Source organism: Pecten maximus, chromosome 12 (assembly GCF_902652985.1).
Source record: "Pecten maximus chromosome 12, xPecMax1.1, whole genome shotgun sequence".
In the NCBI taxonomy this organism is placed as follows: Eukaryota; Metazoa; Mollusca; class Bivalvia; order Pectinida; family Pectinidae; genus Pecten; species Pecten maximus.
Genome location: NC_047026.1, coordinates 8,262,410 through 8,282,654, shown reverse-complemented (window position 1 = coordinate 8,282,654; position 20,245 = coordinate 8,262,410). Strand labels below are relative to the sequence as shown.

The window sequence follows — 20,245 nt, the reverse complement described above, 5'->3', positions numbered from 1 at the left end:
TATGGATTTCTTGTCATGATATGTAATAAGAGTCCCGTGGGGCCTGTATCGCTCACCTGGATTCGGCGATTATATCGAAATACTTAAGTGATGTCACGAATACTTTTCCCGGTTGTGATATGCCACTGAGTGCCATTAGATTCAAAGCCAATTAAGATAAAACACACACACACACACACACAAAAAGTTAATAATTCAAAAAGATTTATCACAAATATTCATTTTGGACCAAGCTACTAAAATCAAAGGTTGACGAGATCCATTGTTTTTACATAATTAGTTCCCCTTCCCCAAGGAATGTTAAATCAAATAGAGACCAAAAGTTTCATTTCAAGAAGCTATAAGAATATTCTATATTTCCTCTAAATTCAATGGGTACGACTAGACCAAGAGTAACCTCTATGTGAGGGTTGAGATATATCTGGTATACCACCAGTACTCAAGAAATAGCCGTAACAATGATTAATTACGGACGGACGGACCACGGACGCAGGGAGATTTGAATAGCCTACCATCTGATGATCATGGTGGGTTACTAAATGAAGAAATAAAAAGTAAATACATTTTAAATCACATGAAAGTGAAATCCGAGTACGACGGATTCGAAAGAAGACCTGTGTGAATAACTCGACATTCCTACGGGAATATCAATGAAACATGCGATTATGTACAGTACCTTGAAATTAGGTCACTGTGACCTCTCTGGGTAAAGGTCATGAAGTGCGAAATCAGTATTCAACTGGGATGGAATTAAGCAGGAGCTACGTGATCATTGTCAACGTCAAATGGTTTATCTCTTAATTAATCATTTAGTAATTAATTGGTTTATTGGCAAATAAGTATTGGAGAGCACATGTACTATAGCTAATAATGGAGTGTAACTGTTTTGTTTACAAAACAAATATAGTTTTATGCATTGTTTTTGCTGACAAGCTTAAACAAATTATGTCTTAGTCTATAGCTGTCTGCATATGGTTATTACTATAGAAATAAATGCCATAGATCTACTACATCAACAAAATAGGGGCTAATATATATATATTTTCTATAAATACCAACCAGAGGCAGACACCTATGGTTAGTCTATTACCAATTACTCAGTTTGGGACAAATGTAGCGTAATTATTTTTCCCAGTGATGGCCGTGAAGATATAGATCTGTAACAGCAATGACAGACTGTATTGTGTCTGCGATCACGTGACTAAATGGGGTTAAAGGTTTCATAACACACGTAGTATTCACAATGGGGGACGACATCAAATGTGAACGTTTTCAACTCTCTATGTCATTCGATTATCAAACATTGAAAAATACCTGAAATTTTTCCAGCTTGAATATTCATACCCTGCCTACACTGCTCTCCGGCATCTGTCAGAAATTGTCCGTCCGTCGTCCAGAGCTACATTATCAACAGATAATATATAGATATGTCTTTGGAAAACATTCACGACACAAACAACGTAACAGATCTGATAAGATCATTTGTATCTTTATGGACGAATCTGTTTAAAATGATTAAATAAAGCTTCAGTCCAGCCAGAGACGTACAAGTCTGGTCCAGCCACACCTGGAAAGGTAGCAAGTGTATCGAGCCCCTATCGAACTTCTTGAAAATTTCAGCGCAGAACAACAACTGGTTTTTAAAATCTTGGGTATACTGAAAGAATATAATCTTAAGTATATTGAACATTAAGACTTCTAGTCCGAGTTTCCTATGGCCCTGACACCAGACATGGCAATGTCAGATGAAACTCGGGCTATAAGCCTTCTAACATCGCATAAGCCCGAGGGGAGACAACCTTAGGTATACTGAACGTTACGCCTTCCAACGCTGCCTGAGCATCGAGGAATCAATTTACTACCATCTTTTTTTATTTTATTTTTTATTTCGCGATTGTCCCAGCAGTTGGAACTAGTTTGCAGGTATATTTCGCAAAACACAAAATTGAAACTTTCTGCAGTAAAAGTGGGCTGGGTATTTATTTTCGCGCTATATCTTATAACAAAGAATATAGCAAAACCAAATTCCTGAGAACATTATCAACTATACAGTATACAAAATCATATACAATGTACATCAGAAATAGTGTTGTTGCCAAATTGAGCATTTATGAACCAATTTACCAAAGTGTTTTATTGATGCATTCACTGTGAGGGAATTTCACATTCTGTTAGATGAACATTGGAAAATGATTTTAACTGTAATGTGTATTATTTTTTTTTCAATCTGTATTGAATATCAAAATGCCAATGTAAGCTTTATTTATATTACAACAAAACCAATTAACTCCTGTCAATTTCTATTGGTCACTCTTGCTGGCCCAGAAAGAAGCACTTGAATTAAGGCTCTTTATGTGGGATGAAACCGGAGTACTTGGGGGGAAAACCCACGTGGTGGGGCAGGTATCCCCATACCTTTTCATGCCCGATCAGGGAATCGAACCCCGGACGCCTAGGTGAAAGGTCAGGATACTTTGAACATTGTTATATCAGTAGTGTATAGAAATTTTGCGAGTTCTTAGCCGGACGTTGTATCCAATAATATAAAACTACATGTAAATTGTGTTTAATGGGTACTGTTGTCAGTCTCCATATTAATTTATTGGTATTATCTCTGTTCTAGAACTTTGTAGTACATCATTATGCAAGAATCAACATTTGGTGCAATACAATTTGTTAAATATTTTGTTAATCTGTTGTTTTTGTAAGGTTAATCCGATATTGACCAAATCAGTAAAATGTCACCTTGCTTTGAACAGCTGACAGATAAGGGGAGTTAACTCGACCAAAATCACAGACATGATTTATAGTATTAAAACACATATTAAATTTTGTGTTTTCAATTTAATTTCATTTCTTAAAACATGGTCATTTTTTACACAAATGAATTTGAAAATGAAGATAACAAACAGGTATTAAATCCTTTATTTCTAAATCAAATTCAAGGACTTGTTTACTGTGATTAACAGGTTGACATGGACAAGGATGTAGTAAATAAATCTAAGCTTCATTCCCATAAGAGCTGCTCATTATTATCATCCATAATTATGACCATCATTTCTCATTTTTTTTGTTTGTATTTCCATCAATTGTTTAGAAGATAAAATAAATGCATTTTGTTAGTGTTAAACAACGGTATACCAAAATTATAGGCAGATGAATAACAACACAAACATCTTATTTTATATAATGTTTAATAGCACAGAAATGAAGAAGAACAATTTAAAGCAAATTGAATGTAAGTGAACTATTTTAATCAATAATTCAATTATCCGATTCCAATGTCTCAGTACCCAGAACAGCAGCTATGGCAGGAATGGAGGAACCTCATTATTGTCAGAATATGGAAAGTTTGTACGTTTATGATACGGAGCGTAGGGATCGTCCGGATAGTGACGATGTTTCCTCCAATACCCGGTCACCATTTTATCCAGAAGTTTACTTTGTGCACCGTTACACATCACGTGTTGTTGCAGTCGATAGCGACGCTGTGGTGACTTTGCCCACATTCTCTTATTCTTGCCGGATTTGGTTCTAATCCAGCCACCCCACTGCATACGCTTGAACCGGTGTAAAACTGAAGGGATCGTCTTTTCCTTTCCTTTCTTTAAGCTGACACTTGTTTTGGTACGTACTGGTTGTAGGAATGGCGAGCATACCTGTGTTAATGACCTACAAGGAAAAATATAAAATTAACATAGTCCATCTTTGTTACTCTAAACTTATTCAAATCATTTATTTAGTTTATTCCAATACAAATCTTCAGCAAAACAAAAATGATTTCTAGCTTTGGTTCATTTCATTTAACGTCCCAATAACAGCCAGGGTCATTTAAGGACGTGTCAGGTTTTGCAGGTGGAGGAAAGCTGGAGTACTCTGAGAAAAACCACTGGCCTATGGTCAGTACCTGGCAACTACCCCACGTAGGTTTCGAACTTTCAACCAAGAGGTGGAGGGCTAGAGATAAAGTGTCTGTACACCTTAACCGCTCAGTCACGCGGCCCCTGAGATTTAACATTATAGTAAAAATAAACATATGACCCGGATTCAAAACTGAGTATAAAATTCTAGGTATATACATGTACAAGAAATGTTTGTTCAGTTTATTTCCTCATCAATAGCCATTATAATATTTGACTGGGATTTCCATGTAGTAGCTGGTGACTACCTCAATGAACACCATACAGTTGGACCTTTACATGCTATCCAGAGCAATTTGGGTAAAATGTCTTTCTCATTTAGTCAGAAACAACCAGTACCAAACAGGACACTGTCTGTGATTCCAGCTTTATGAGAAACCCTTTCAATCTCATGATTGAGCTTAATATAATACTAATGAGATAAAATGTCAGCCAGTGATGAAAGAAACCAAAGGCCTCCAGTCTAGTGCTGCACAGATCATGTAATCATGTTATCTTTGAATGCCAACTGAAAATAATTCAATAAGCATGCACAGCTGTTTTGGTTAATTAGTGTGAAATTGACACAAAGTGTTTACTTTCATTCCAAATAGATAAGGGATGGAGCATCAACGTAAAAATTTCATAATCTTTCAAATAAAAATGAATAAAACTAGAAAATGCCCCCGCTGCCATTTGATACCCCAAAACACAGTTTGGTGAGGATGGCATCACCAGGTCCTGGCATTAGCTAGTTACAATGCATCTGGACATGGTGGGACGAGACAGGACGAAACGGACATGGGTAACACTATATGCCCCCCTCCCCCCCCATTTCATGGCCGGGGCATAAAAAAGGAATTATTTTCATTTGCTCGTATCAATAATAATGAGCCTTAACACTTTATAATTACTAAACCTTGGTATTTAAACATACACTACTGTAACATAACTGGATCAAGACAGGGTTATCACAAGAAGACCCTACATTCAGAACTTTACCCATTAAAGGATGATGATGGTGATATTTGTTTGGCAGTATGGGGCTGTGGTGTTGCTCGGATGTTGGTCATCACACTAAATCGTTGTCTGTTAACACAGTACGTCACAGCTCTGTTGATTGATCCGATTGGTCTCGGCTTCACTGCCAGGTGACCAAATCTGGAAGTGAGCTGGCTTAACCCTGTAAAACAAACTTCATTGATTAATTTACCACGGGTAAGTGTATTTGTGTGTATACAGTATATTGTCACTTGAATTGTGTTAAATTTCAAGTATTAAAAGCAGTATATATACATTGTATACAATTGCATATTTTGCATACTAATGTAGTAAATTTAAAATAATCTTAGCATTTAACCACTTCATAGATAAGCCCCCCTATCATCCTTTTTCAGAATTTTCCTTTAATCTGAAAGTTGGGTAAACAAAAATTAATTAATTAAAAATAAGCAAGCCCCAAAGCATTGCAACTGGAAGCTTAGCCAGGAAGCTTAAGTACGGCAAGATAGAATGATTGGATGATAGGTAGGCATATCATGATTGTCTCAAAATTGACTTAGAAATGAATTTCCGAAGCAAATATATTGCATTTTTATAATGTTTTTATATGGACGAACTCACCAAACAAGCACCGTTTCAAGGGCGCAGCCATCTTGTAAAGTAAAGGGTATTATAAAGGCAGAAAACGCAACCGGTATGGGAAATAATATTGCCGGAACTGATATTTAACATCATCAATATTATACATTCAGTCCTTATCTTATATTTATTACGATGGTATAAGCTCAGTCATACTGATGTCATATTTGAAGTACAGAAAAATTATTATTAATATTACTTTATTTAGCATGAAACTTGATTTTCAAATTATATCCGGAAAATTGTTACATGATCCGGTTTTTAAATATTCGTTTATAATAACAATGCTACATCCGTTCAAAGAAGGACCTGGCTCGGCAGGTGACCGATGAGTTAGCCGGCAAAGTCTGTGAGCTAAAGAATCATTGAAATGTGGAAGGCAACAACACACGTACGATCTGGAATACGAGTAGGTTCTCTAATTTTAGACCGAGTGGGTAGCGCACACCCACTTGCACTAGTAGGAGAGATGTCCTAAGACGTGTCCTTGAGCACAGGAACCTGACATTTCAGACTAGAACTAGTCTCTGGCCTACTGAAACAGTAGCTTCTAGTTCATGGAAAACATCAGCTACTGTTGAAGCGACAAATGCTTTTCCTATTCAACATAATCTGTCAACCTGTTTATTCATATAATATATTTATTTTTTGGAGGGCTCGTTAGTGGAAACAGAGCTATTTTCGTTTTTGGCCTCAATAAGAATATATATACATGTACATAGAGAATACATGTACATGGTTAGTGTATGTCTTAAAGTATAGCTGTACTGCAGTACATGTATATATATATAGTGTCGAGTCACTTTTGTCTTTCTGTCCCGAGCCAAAAATAAAGCTTATATCTTAAGACACTGACCATATATTCTATTTATCAAATGTACAATAGTTATAAAAAATAAACATTTTTAATTAGTGAAACAATATCAACAATGTACCAAATATGTTGGACTTTTAAAGATTGATTCACTTAAAAGTAGTTATAGGTCATTTTAATTGAGGCACATGCTAAGATTTGCAGCTGTTTTCTGTCATTACTGACATTTATAATACAGTAAATATATATGGTGGTGTAAAAATTCAAAGAGTAGTAGTGTGCAGCCAGCCGGGATCGGACTCGCGACCCTCGGCTTACTGGTCCGCCGCTCTAGTCTACCGACTGAGCTTAAGGGAAATTCCCCCTAGCCCGAAGCTAGATGGCGACCAATCCGCCATACAAATATGTACAGTATTTACAATTAAAACCCGGCCTGCTACACTGGGTATATTCTGACAATGTGGATGCTATTTGTAGGATACTACAATAATTAGTCAATATAATATACCCTCGTAACCCTGCCTGTATGCTATGAAAAAACCTGTCAAACTCCTGTTGTGGAGTATAAATTTATAATAACAAAGTTATAATTACTAGGTGTTACACAGTAACAATTAATACCACAATAATATTTTTGAAATATCTTTTACAAAATGTTCATAATTAATGTGTTAATATTGATGTATGTTTTAATTTCTATTAGTGTGTTGGATTAAGGCCTGGTGTACGCAGACTGGCCACCAAGCCACCAGCTTCAGGCAAAGGGACAAACACTGCTAGTCCAAAGGCCAATGTTCCACCGCCAGCACCACCACAAAAATCAAGGTATAATCTCCAAAACACTGACTGAGATTGTAAATTCAGATATATGATTTAATATATTTCACCCTTTTTATGTCTCCAAAATAGATAAAGAATATACCATGTGCCTTAATTATTTCTACTTTAGATTGTTCGGTGTCAAGGGTCAAATGAATTTGTAAATATTGTATATATGGAAGGCAAGCTATAGACTCATCAGTATATCAATATGTCATCAAGAAAAAAAGAAAAGATTTCCTCACCTTCTAACCTTATGTTTTGTTGGCGTATTAGCAGAAACACACATTACATCTTAAAGCCTAATTAGCATGAAGTGTACTGCATGGAATCCTACTATACATGTATATTTTCAAAGTTTCAACAGAGATTTAGCAATGTAGTAACTATTATATAGTTGTAGCTTTTATAATAGATTTGATACTACTTCCTTTGAGTAAGAAAACATGAAAAATTGATTATTATGAAGATTTCACAAATACTTCATTTCGCACACATACCGCATAAGACGTATTGTGAATACATAATTTAACGAGTCAAACTGATATAGAAATAACTTTAAATTCGGGAATGATGAACTATGTAGTCTTAGACTCGCTAGCCTATCATAAGAAAGTATTATTTTCATATAAATAATAACTAAGGATTTGAATTTGCAATTGACTATCCCCGCATATTAATACGAAAATAAATCCCATGAAAATTATAATCCATTTACAGTATTACATATAATTTTGGTATTAACGTAACACTTTTCCAATTTAATATGGAGTAAATTCCTGTTACAGTCGTGTCCCTGCGTTACTTGGCGGACTAGTCGTGTTGACAGGAGCTGGAGCTGGAATCTGTTGGTATGACCCAACCGTTCTAGATTGGGTGAAAGAAAAGCTCAACTTGTCATCAGGTTCAATGTAAGCATACTTATAAAATCATGTACAGATACATGTATATGTAGAAATGATAAAAGTATAATTTAAGCCTTGAAGCCAGAGAATAATGAGAATAGAACTAGGTGATTGTAGGGAAAACTCAATTTGAAGTCTAATCTCTCTTTTTGATAAAAAAAAAAAAATGTCTGATCTTTCTTTCTGTTCAAGAATATGTATTATTTTATATTAATGACATGTGTACAATATAGTATTGTCATATCAATGGATTATTGTTTTTCTAGCACTGAGAAGATCCCCGAGATATGGCCACCTCCCATAGCTAAGAAAAAGCCTATAGAACCAATACTACCACCGGTGAGTTTTGATGCATGGCTGAGTTGCAGCTATAGATGTGCATACCTATATGGTATATGGAAATAACAATGATCAACCATAACATAGTCAACATTTCCCTGAAGGCAGTATAAAGGGCTATATATAAAGCAAGTAATATGGTTCATACAGGTGATGAAATTACTGGAATTCTGGGTCATTGTTGGAAAAGTACTGGATTTCATCCTTGCTGTAAACATGCTTTTTCAGGTTTCAATAGATAACATTGGTATTTCTTACTTTAATTTTCGATTATTCCAGTGTTTGGTTGTATATTTATAGCAAAGTCTTTTTGAATACATTTTACTTTACTTACACAACAAAATTTTGTTATTTTTATCACGCTAAAGATACGATCTCCATTCCCTTCAAGTTTGGTAAAAAAAAATCACCAGGAAAATTGAGAAAAAGTGCTTGAATTTTGGTATGAAAATCTGTGCGAACCATGAGTAATGAAGTGGATTGATAATGCGGTGTACAAAACTATGTCATAACACACGACACACACTGACATTGCTTCTTTTAGGTGCCTTCTTAGTCAGGGGAGATAACCAGTCATTCTTATTGCTGCTGACATAGGAATTGTCTATTAAAATTTTATGTATTGAATTGAATGTTTAATTTAATTAAGACTCAGAAGGAAGAAACAAATGCAAAGGTCCAGAAAGAAGAGGTGAAGACAAAAGCGGAGAAGGGAGAAATAAAGACGCCTGCACCAGGTAATGTGTAATTAGTGTTTTAATCTGTCTGCCATTCACCCTAACTTGATTATATTTGGATGAACCTGTATTGGTAAAATCAGTAAAAACAGTTACAAGATTAATCTCTTTATTGATTTTATCCGTCACATTATCAAAGGAAAAATGTTGGAACTTATGATATAACTTGCTATGGACTCGGAAAGATCAATATTTCTTGATATCGTTCATAAACTTCATTGAAAATTAATATTATATATCAAATTAAACATTGTGTAAATTTGTTCACCTGCTATTTTTGATTCAGGAGAAATCGTGTATGACTAGTGGGCAAAACACTTTTTCCTTTTTCAATCAGTCATCTGGAACAGAGTCTCTGATTGGTTGAAATTAAGATATAGGCCAATGTTGATGAAAGGTATATAGGTGTAGTATGACAATACAAACACTTGCGCTATCAATTACTTTATTTATGACTCTTGGGTCTTTAGGGGATATTTGTAACAGTGCCGTTACAATTCGTACTACAGGTAGTTGTATTAGTTGCAGATCTGAAAGGAACTAAAATATTTATTCTCATTAATACAGAAATTACAGCCAAGGAAAAGATTAAACCAAGTGATGCCGAAGTAGCAGCTAAAAAGAAACAGAAAAAGGAAGAGAAAGAAAAGAAGAAGTTGGAGCAAGAGCAGGCACAGCAAGCTAAGAAAAAAGCAGAAGAGGTAGAAAGATTAAAAAGGGAAGAGGAAAAGAAACAAGCCGATAAGGCAGCAAATTTTTCAGGTAATTCATACTCTTTGGGTAGAAATAATTGGCAAGACAGTTAAATAATCAGTCATCATTGATGTCAAATTTTCATTTGAAGTTGATAAACAAAGAAAGTTTGGTATTTAAAAACAAATCAACAAAAGTTGTTTTTAAGGATTCTCCCATAGGTAAAATTATTTTGTTACTTACATTAGAATATTGTTTGTCGTCGGAAGTGGCTCTTAGCCAGACATCATTGATTAGATATGATTTCATGCTAATGTAGATTTTGTATATAAATTTTATAGCCTTGTTGAAGAAGTTGGATGGACCTGTAGAAGAGGCCAACAAAAGTGTAACAGAGGCCTTAGAAACTCAGACGAAGATGTTGGAGAAGATCAAGGCTCATACACAAAGTCTGAAAAAGGCCCTGGACGATAAATCTCCTGTAAGTTAATTGATAAAATATATCAGTTTAACTATTTCTTATGTTTTTGTAAGCATATACTAGTAAGATGACTTAACCCATAGATTTATACAGAAAAGGAAGTCAAGTTGTGTTGTTAGATTGATAAAACAAGCTCACTGCTGAATAAATTACTTTCATATTTTCTTGCACATATCACAAGTTTGTGGTCGGGTGGTAGAGTGGAAACACACTTGCCTTTCACCTAGGAAGCTGGGGTTATTCTGTGATTTGACATGAAAGGGCATGGGGGTCACCTGCCCGGCCACGTGGGTTTTCACTGGATACTCCGGTTTCCTCCCACAGTATCACCCTTTGCGCACTTCCATCTCGGCAAACAAGAGTGTTTAATATAAGTTGATATGTCTTGTTTCATCATTATTGTAAAATAGATAAAGTTTATATTTACATCAGTTTGTCACTTCTGTGTTTAACTGAAAATGTAACAATAATTTGCGGAAAAAAATTATAGTTGCAAAATTTAGATCTGAGGATTATTACTGAACATATCAATTCAGTAACTGATGATTTAAACTTGTTTGTTAGATTGAGGATAAGGATGGTCAGTGGCAAAATGTGGTGGAAGCCTCACAAGCTTGGAAACAGATGGCAAGTGTGTCTGAGGGGATTGTCACTAAAGCCAGGTAAGCTTCTGAACAACCTTGTAAGGTCAAGGTCAGTCTAAGTTATCTGAATGTTTGATGGCTATGGTGTGTCTAAATGGATCAACAAAACCTGATAATCTTCCTAGCAACCTTGTAAGGTCAAGGTCAGTTTAGGTTACCTGTATATTTGATTGCTATAGTTTGTCTGATGGGATTGTCAACAAAGCCAGGTAAGCTTCCTTACAACCCAATTGTAAGGTCAAGGTTAGTTTAGGTTACCTGATTGTTTGATGGCTTGTTTGTCCGAGGGAATTGTCAATAAAGGAAGTTAAGCTTCCTAGTAACCTTGTAATGTCAAGGTCAGTCTAATTATCTGAATATTTGGCAGTAGTAGAAACAACACATATATTCATGTCTGAATTGATTTAAATACGGACAGGAATAAGCTTTCAAGTTAGGGGGGGTCATTGATTCAGGTGATGTTTATATAGTAAGGTTTCCACTGGTTGAAAGACTTCATGTATAGTTAAGCTATCTCAATTATAAGTGGAACATTGATTAATTTAGAATTCCTTGTATCAGTAGTGTAACATATATGCGTTTAAATGACATGTTCAAAATGATTAAAGGGACGAGCTGGACAAACTGAATTCTGTCATCAAGGAAGTGAAGGAGAACAGTGATGCTAAGGCTAACAAGGCAGTCACAGCCGCGGAGGATCACTTAAACGGTCTCTCCAGTAGGATGAACCAAATGATGGAAACGGTAAACAGCCACATCCACACTGACAGAATATTTAGTAACCAAGTGACAAAATTTGGCTTAAACACAGCATGAAGCAGTTGAGAGCATTAGTGTTGGAACAATCATCATTGTATTTGTATTGAACATTTCTGTGTTTTTTTTCTTCAATTTTTGACATGTTTTGAACTATAAATTTTCTGCTTAGCCAGTTAGCCACCCTTAAGATTATCTTGGTTTGCTGTAACCCCACCAGGGGGTCTTGCATATGGGTAGGTAGGTAGGTAGGGCTGACATTTTTTTTATTCAGTTTTGAAAACAGATTTTTCAACCTTTAATACAAAAACAAATCAAAATATAGAAATCATTATTTATTTTGTGTTCTTAACCAAAAAAATCACACACCAATCTTATTTGGGTTTGAGAGACATGGTTTCAAACCTGCACATCAACTTCTGGACACAAATATCCGGAGCGGTCAAATCGTTAAAAAAATGTTGTATTTTTCTTAATAAAATTTTTTGAGTCGGCACATTTTTTCTGGGTCGGATGGTTAAGTGAAACCAACTGTATTTTTATCTTGGCCTTATCGTCAATGCAGAAACAAGGGCAGATATGTGAACAAATATTCTCTAGTCTAAAATCATTGTAGCTGCTGTTATCCTTAGATATTTAGTTCAGGACATATACTTCCTTGATCATGACTAAAAGCTTACTTTTTTAACCCGCCATATAAAACTTTTGTTTTTAAAGGTGTTGAGTTCTATTTTAGCATTTAATTCTGTTAAAAATTAAAACCAAGAAAACAATGGTCAGGCATATTTACATATTCACAATGACCTTTTCATAACCTTCACCTTTGACCTTGATGGTCTTTATTAAGAATTCCAGTACGGAGGAGGGTATCAATGTCTCATATCTAATAACAATTAATATTCTAACTCTCAGACTTTATTTTGTTTTCAGATAAATCTTACTGTCAGATTTTATTTTGTTTTCAGATAAAGAAATCTGAATCGGAGTATAAAACAACAGAGCAATTTACGGAACTCATTGAAAAGGGAAAGATGCAGTTTCAGAGAGAACTTCAAAGTTTGATGCCGGATAAAAAACTTGGCACTGGCAAAGGTAAAAAAACCATAGTGATCTGCATCATTATAACAATAAATCCCACATATATTATATGTAGGTTAAGCATTTATGTGCCTATGAGCGCCATGTCCAATACAGCGACAGTAGAGCTGTACATTGATTGCCAATGTGAAGTCTATCTTAGTTTGTTAGGATTAGCTATATAGGTACAAATTTAAATCGCTGTTTCCAAAAGGGGGAGGGGAGCGGTGGCAGAGTAGTTAAGGTGTCCCGACATTTGATCACTAGCCCTCCACCTCTGGGTTGCGCGTTTAAACTGACTGTAGGTCGGTGGTTTTTCTCCGGAAACTCCGCCTTTCCTCCACCTCCAAAACCAGGCACATCTTTTAATGACCCTGGCTGTTAATAGGATGTTGAACAAAATAAATCCAAACCAAACTCCGATAAGGGTCAAACCTTGGACCTCTGTATTACTAGTCTTATGCTCAACTGATAGAGCTAAAGAGAAGATCTGTCTAGCCGAGCAGTATATTGGGGATAGTATGTACTGTTTTGAATTTTAAAGTTATTTCGGGTCTTAACAGTGAATTTTGCTTGCCTTATTAATCCATTAATGAGAGCAGGCCAAGTAATTATAAGCCTGCTGACCCCCTCCGCCTATGTTGGATCCCACTGCTAAGTCATGACTGATAGTGCCTAAGTCTGGGATCATTTCATGATCAGTTGTTTCATAAATTTAAAAGGGATTATAGACAGAGAAATCATAATTAAACAAAATCTTTAATGAATTTTAAAAATCTCCATATAGAGTACAGAAACTAGTGTTGTATACTTAATGCACTGTAATTACTATTTCAAATTTTTAATTCATTCTTTTTACGTAGGTAACACTCTTAGTGAGGAGGACCTGAACGTACTCATTGGACACGCCCATGGCCGAATAGAACAACTGCAGCTTCAGTTGGCAGAGCAGATCGCCATGGAGAAGCAGCGATTTGAGGCGGCCATCGAACAACAGAAACGTGAAGATGACCATGTAGCTAGTCTGAGTATAAACAATGCTTTAGAGAAGCTACAACAGCAGTATGCAATGGAGAAAGAAAACTGGGTAAGTTAGCTTTAACTGTAGTCTTGTAATATTCCAAGAGTCCTTTGTTTTCAATTCAGGCTCCTGTAATTAAGCATATGTAATGTATTGTTTGACAGGTCTTTTCTGGATCATAGGCTATACTGTTAGAGCTTTATTTCATTTTTAGGGGGCTCAATTTTCCTACTCACTTTTTAATGCAAACTGGAAATGAAGAAATCTGTGGAAAAAAAAATTAGAAAAAAAAAGATTTTAAAGAATTTTTTTTTGTAAAACAAAAGATGACTTCAGAACAAAAACAAAAGAAAAAAATGAAATTGGTACGATATATCATTTTTATTAATGTGAAAAATAATGAATTTTGCTTCAAACCTTTTATGAAATTCCCAAAATATGAACCATAAAAAAAATCAACCTCTACAGTACTTTCTTAGTGTGTTTTGTAGTTTCGCAGGACTTTAGGCCATATAGCATAAAATCTTAATAATTTTTTTGTTTTTGTTTTGTTAACAGGCCTCTGAAGCGCGTGAAGAGTATGAGAAGGAACTCAGGCACATGTTGGCCATGCAGGCCGCAGCACATGTTGATAACATAGAGAAAAAACTAATGGAGCAGGAGATTGATCTGTCGGAGAAATTTGACGGACACCTTCAAGACAAGATTTTAGAGGAGCGATTAGGATATAAAACTCAGATTGCTGGATTTGAGGCAAGGATCAATGGTATCGAAGCAGCCGTAGAATGTAAGTGTTAGACTTTTGAAAAACCTTTAAAAACAGTTAATGTGTTCAGTGTTGATGTCATTTCATGTTATAAGCAAGGACTTGAGCTTACAGTTTTTTCAGCAAAATATACATTTATACATTAATGAAGTTATATTGATAGGGGAGGCAGCATTCCTATGATCCAGAATGATAACTTGACTCCAGGGTCCGACCCCTGGATGCCATGAGTAAACTGTTGGAACCCTGGGGACAATCCCCTGTGTGTTACCTCTAGTACTAGCAAAGTTTCTTCATGACCCCACTGATTTTTAGACAACAAGGTTAAACTGGCTTATATTTTGAAAGATTTTTTTGGGGTATTTGAATGAGACAACCATTGATGTGCTATACACGCAACACTTACCTCTCGTCCCCACTGTCTTACTGGCCTAATGAAGGGGCCGCGGTGGCCGAGTGGTTAAGGGTGTCCCGACATCTTATCACTAGCCCTGTACCTCTTGGTTGCGAGTTCGAAACCTACATAGGGCAGTTGCCAGGTACTGACCTTAGGCCGGTGGTTTTTCTCGGGGTACTCCGCCTTTCCTCCAAAACCTTGCACATCCTTAAATGACCCTGGCTGTTAATGAGATGTTAAACAAAAACAAACAAACTGGCCCAATGTCCACAGGACTCCCTTTAAGGTTTTAGTGTTCTGGATAGACCAATGTAACAAATTTGTGACATGTCAGGAGATTGCATAGGAATACAATAATTATGGATATTTAAGTGAGGATGTGTGTGTTAGCAAGTTCAAAGATACAAGGCCAATTGTAAAGTTTCAGTGATATTGCAGTGACATCTTCAGTTGCCATGCATTTTAAAGAATTTTACTAGTACTAATTAAAAAAAATCTATTCATATGTTAGAAGTATTTTTGACAATCAGTTTGCAATGAGGCTTGAACCTCTTTTAGATAGTTACTATAAAATCCTTACATTTGTTTATTTTGATAATTAAAATCACCCGAAGTTTGAAGTTCCGGTGTAAACTTTTAGTCTGTGCTTGTTTTCATTACAGCCCAGGCAGAGAAGGGAAAAACAGCACAACAGGCCAAACGATTATGGCTGGCATGTCTGGCCCTAAATGGGTTGATTCGTGTGGGTAACAAATTCGGCCAGACATGGGAGGAACGGGTCACTCCCCTTGAAGAAAAGGTCATGGCCATCGCGGAGGCATCAGGCCACCACCCGTTCGTCGCTACAGTGATAAACACCATTCCTGACGAGGCGTTGGCTCGAGGTGTCTGGACAGAGGATAACCTGATAGCCAGGTTTAACGACGTTAGGAAGAGATGTCGGAGAGTCGCTCTTATCAATGAATCAAGAAGCTCACTGTTCGCGTTTTTCTTATCTTACGTCCAGTCAGCTTTTATCTTTTCAAATGTGAATCTAAACAAGGAAACAGCTACCGTAGATCCAAAAGACTTAGATACATTCACTATAATAGACCACGCGCAATTCTGGCTGAAACAAGGAAATATGGAAATGGCTGTACGATTTATGAACCAATTGGAAGGTCTGCCACGAGAACTGGCATCTGATTGGATAAAGGAAGGCAAACTCCTAGTGGAAACCAAACAAGCTGCACAAAGTATCACAACCTTTGCCTCTGCCACTGGTCTAGGAGCCCTGTTTTAAAACTATGCATTGAGAATTGTTCGAGTAAAAACAAACAGATTATGCCGCCTTTTTGTGTTTTCCAAGAAAGGGTTTCGTAATGTGCCGTATCGACCCGACATCATGTGACAAAGTGCTTTTATTTGAGAACGGAATATGTATTGTTTCTATATGCATTGTTTCTATTATTGTGAAAAAATGACAATGTCCTTGAATTTCATATTCCATGTGATGTTGTATTTCTTCCCGGAAAGGTTTAAAGTGACGAATGTTGAAGGGATCTGTATGTTTTACACGTGATTATAGAAGTATTATTCTGTATACCACAGGTAATAAAAATACATTTCATGACAATTGTATCTAGTTTCATATTTATTGATAGATATTATTAAAACATACTTTACCAAGTATATTTGATAATGTTATTTGTATATTTCTTAACAGAAGGTATTACAAAATGTACTTGAAAGTCAATATCTCATTGTCAGCCAGTATTATAATTATATCTTCTCCACAGGATTAAAATTTGCATATTTAAATGGAACTGCAAGATGAAATATTTGAATTTTTGTCAAAATTTAAAACATGCATTTTTTTTTCAAAATTGTGACAAAAACAATTTCCACCGAACCTGTAATTTCATCAAGAATAGTTTTATGTCCATAAACAATTAAAACATATACATGTATATGCATATATTTATAATTGTATCGGATGAAAAACCGTCCATTTAGCCATATACAAAACAAACATGGCTCTATAATTTGGCTTCTTAAATCACAATCAAAGATTGCAACATCCAAGATGATGTCAACAGAAATGAGAAGAGTACCTCCTCTTCGGATGCTAAGAAGCGAGAAATTTGAAAATTATAGAGATGAGGTTTTATATATAGTATAGAAAGTAGTCTGTCTGATTCATACCCTGTACAAACTGGTCTCCCCTGACACCTGTACAGTAGACGTTTATTACTCCGCTCTAAAAGCCTACCAACGGGTTCCCTTTACACAGCAAACGCTCACTAGATAGTGTGGCTACTCTGGATCCTTGTTCATTGGCACTAAAATTTACATTGTTTTAACACATTCTCGTTAAAAGTGCAACTGCTCCTGATGACTAATTGTCTGAATCCATAGATCACTCCGGTCCCTTTTAAGAATGGAAAAGCGTGAACTCATTTTCTAAAAAGCTATCGTATTTCTGACGTTTAGGTAAACGGAAGGGTACAATGTTGCCTTGATCTTCACTGTGGTCTTTAGCCCGAGTTTTCTCTGGCCCTGTCACCATGTCTGGTGTAGGCTACACCAGACATGGTGACAGGACCAGAGAAAACTCGGGCTATGTGGTCTTCAGTGACCAGGCGTTTTTACCTCTCCTCAACAATCGGACTTTCATCAGCAAATAACATAAGTGTCTGCCCATTTATCAGACATCCCTTCTAATGCACTGAATCTCTGGACAATCTGTCACTTGCTGTTAATCAGGAATTTCAACGAACAACATCGAATGCTGTCTAAAACGAAACTCTGATAATTGTCTTTGGTGTCTGTCGCTAGGTATGAATGTTGTGTCTGGAACGGTAACGATATTGGAATAGGACCATTTTCCAGTTCTTTTGAAATGGAACTGTTATTCCTTCACCATATTCAAGCATCTTTTATGGATCTCATTTTTTCTCTCAAGCTTGGTAAGTTTTCACCGAGTTCTTCCTCCAATTCTACCTTTCTTGGCCTTTAAATTGTTCACGTCGTTTGTTCTGATGCTGCTCTGGTCATGTTGCTCCAACATTTCCTTCTGTCTTGTGTAGCGCTTTCTGTCCAGATTTCATTCGCTCTGTGCTGCGGCATTTGTCTTCCGGTTATGATACCCCAATATTCCCCAATCTGTCTTTCGTCGCGCTTTCTGTCCATATTTCAGTCCTACTATTTTCTGAGTATATAGGGCCGTGTACCCAAGAACGGGTTTCATTAGGTTTGTTTATATCGACGAGGTAGCACTCTAAATTAAACAAGGCAGGCGGATTTTGCAAAATGGACAAAATCGTTGAAAGAGCAGTGATCCAAAATTTGCGAAAAAAGTTTTAACACCTAAGGATATCCATAATGATACGGTAGCAACACTAGAGAAAGATGCTCCTTCATATGCTACAGTGAAAAGGAGGGTGGCGGAATTCAAGCGCGGCCGACAGAGCCTTGAGGATGACCCCCGTCCTTGCAGGCCTGTCAATGATGCAACCCCAGAAATGGTCAATAAAGTTCACAATATTGTTATGTCTAACAGACGAGTCACAGAAAGATATATAGCCAGTAGAGTTGGCATTTTACAGGAAAGAGTACATTCCATTCTGACCGAGGATCTAGCAATGAATAAGCTTTCGGCCCGATGGTTACCAAGACTTCTGACACTTGATCAGGCATTGAGGCCCTTAAACACCGCTGGCAAAATTGTATAGATACTGAAGGGGATTCTGTTGAAAAATAAAACAATATGTCCGACAAAATTCAAATCCTTCAATATTAGGCTCACACCATATATCATTTAGCCCTCGTATAATTAGCTCAGACTCGTACCATGGCTTTCCCTGTTTTTGACCTCTCTACTGCGGTCTGTAGAGTACACAAATCGTGACCAGTAGGGATATTGTTCTACACCCCTGTCGCAGACAATATATCTCGTGGATGACACACAACGGTCACTAGTTTACGTCGTTGTCGGTCGTTCATTTCAAATCATTCCAATGCGAAACATTAGCACCACCGAAACTTTCAACTTCAGCATGTTGCACCCTCGGTTCGAAGTTTTGTGATTTATAAATCAAATCCTTAACCATCGGTTCACATATAACATAGATAGCGAGTTCGAGACGCAGTCAGGGCACCAGTAATAGCATTATCTTCCTTTTTCATTTGTGTTGTGTTATGTATGGTTATATTACATAATCATATATGAACTGACTGTTTTCATTTAAGTCAATGGTAATGTTTCGTAAACAAATCAACATCAATATATACATACTAGCAAAGGTCTAAATATGTCCTATCATTATCTCGCCATGTTGTCTATTACGCTCTTGTACTTTAATGGTAAATTGTCCCGTCTGTCTTACGTCAATAGGAAAATCTTAAACTCGGATATATGGTGATGATTACACTGCGATTATTAGATAGTTGGTAAAAACGTCCATAGTTTTAAAAAGCCATCAGTATTTCTGGTATACATAACAGTTATCCCATTGTACTTTAATCCTCTATTGGCTGGTATACAAATAGGTAATATCATCGTGGCTTACCAATATTTGGCTCATCTAGTCGTTCCTAAAACATGAAAGCAGTTTTGAGTTGATTAAGGTGTTTTATTAAACATCGTACTTGTATTCTATCGATGTGTTTTTATTCCGGATTATGGTAACATCGTCGTTAGGTTTTCATGGCAATTAAGCCTACCATTCACAAAACCGTATTGCATTGAAGCATTCTGGAAAAATAAAAAGAAGCAATAATATTCCCGACTCAATAAAATCTGTCTGTCTTCAGACATTAATTATATCTGGTACACGTTTTGTAAGTGCGCGTGTTGTGTTATATCCTATATAATGTATGGAATTGAGATTTATTGTAACACTCTTACTTTCCAATGAATACTTCACTATAAATAATGATTATATTATTGGCTTAGCTTGTATAACATTTTAACAACAGTTTCCTCATTGATCCAAAGGTATCGGTTTCTTCTAACGGGTTAAGTATACATCTATCAAATGTTCATGACTATCCGAAGTATTGTAATAATTAAAACTGTGTAAACATAGAAAATACGGGCATATAAAGATGTGTGAATGATTTATTTTAAAGTTAATATTTTCTTATGACTGATATATAAACAATTATTTCCTGTTGTATTTTGCAAATCTTATATTTAGTCCTTGTTATTCATTCAAATTTGTTGATTAAATCTAAGTGTTAAACTGTTTAGGGACTCTAAGTTAAAATTTCGAA

General features: G+C 36.1%; 2 protein-coding genes across 2 annotated transcripts; one reads left to right on the top strand and one right to left on the bottom strand.

Annotated features, from left to right (window-relative positions):
* Positions 1 to 3,177: 3,177 nt before the first annotated feature.
* Positions 3,178 to 5,589, bottom strand: LOC117339849 (39S ribosomal protein L35, mitochondrial-like). Its single transcript, XM_033901555.1, has 3 exons — positions 5,523 to 5,589; positions 4,902 to 5,082; positions 3,178 to 3,672 (listed from the first exon to the last, which is right to left on the bottom strand). Exons 1-3 carry the CDS (start codon positions 5,551 to 5,553, stop codon positions 3,306 to 3,308), a joined length of 579 nt encoding a protein of 192 aa, XP_033757446.1. The 5' UTR covers positions 5,554 to 5,589; the 3' UTR covers positions 3,178 to 3,305.
* Positions 5,590 to 5,815: 226 nt separating this feature from the next.
* On the top strand, positions 5,816 to 16,658 carry LOC117339365 (MICOS complex subunit MIC60-like). The gene is made up of 13 exons (XM_033900914.1): positions 5,816 to 5,949; positions 7,058 to 7,179; positions 7,962 to 8,084; positions 8,345 to 8,417; positions 9,067 to 9,154; positions 9,722 to 9,916; positions 10,189 to 10,328; positions 10,893 to 10,990; positions 11,581 to 11,716; positions 12,694 to 12,820; positions 13,669 to 13,892; positions 14,385 to 14,613; positions 15,652 to 16,658. Exons 1-13 carry the CDS (start codon positions 5,911 to 5,913, stop codon positions 16,269 to 16,271), a joined length of 2,214 nt encoding a protein of 737 aa, XP_033756805.1. The 5' UTR covers positions 5,816 to 5,910; the 3' UTR covers positions 16,272 to 16,658.
* The last annotated feature ends 3,587 nt before the right edge of the window (positions 16,659 to 20,245 follow it).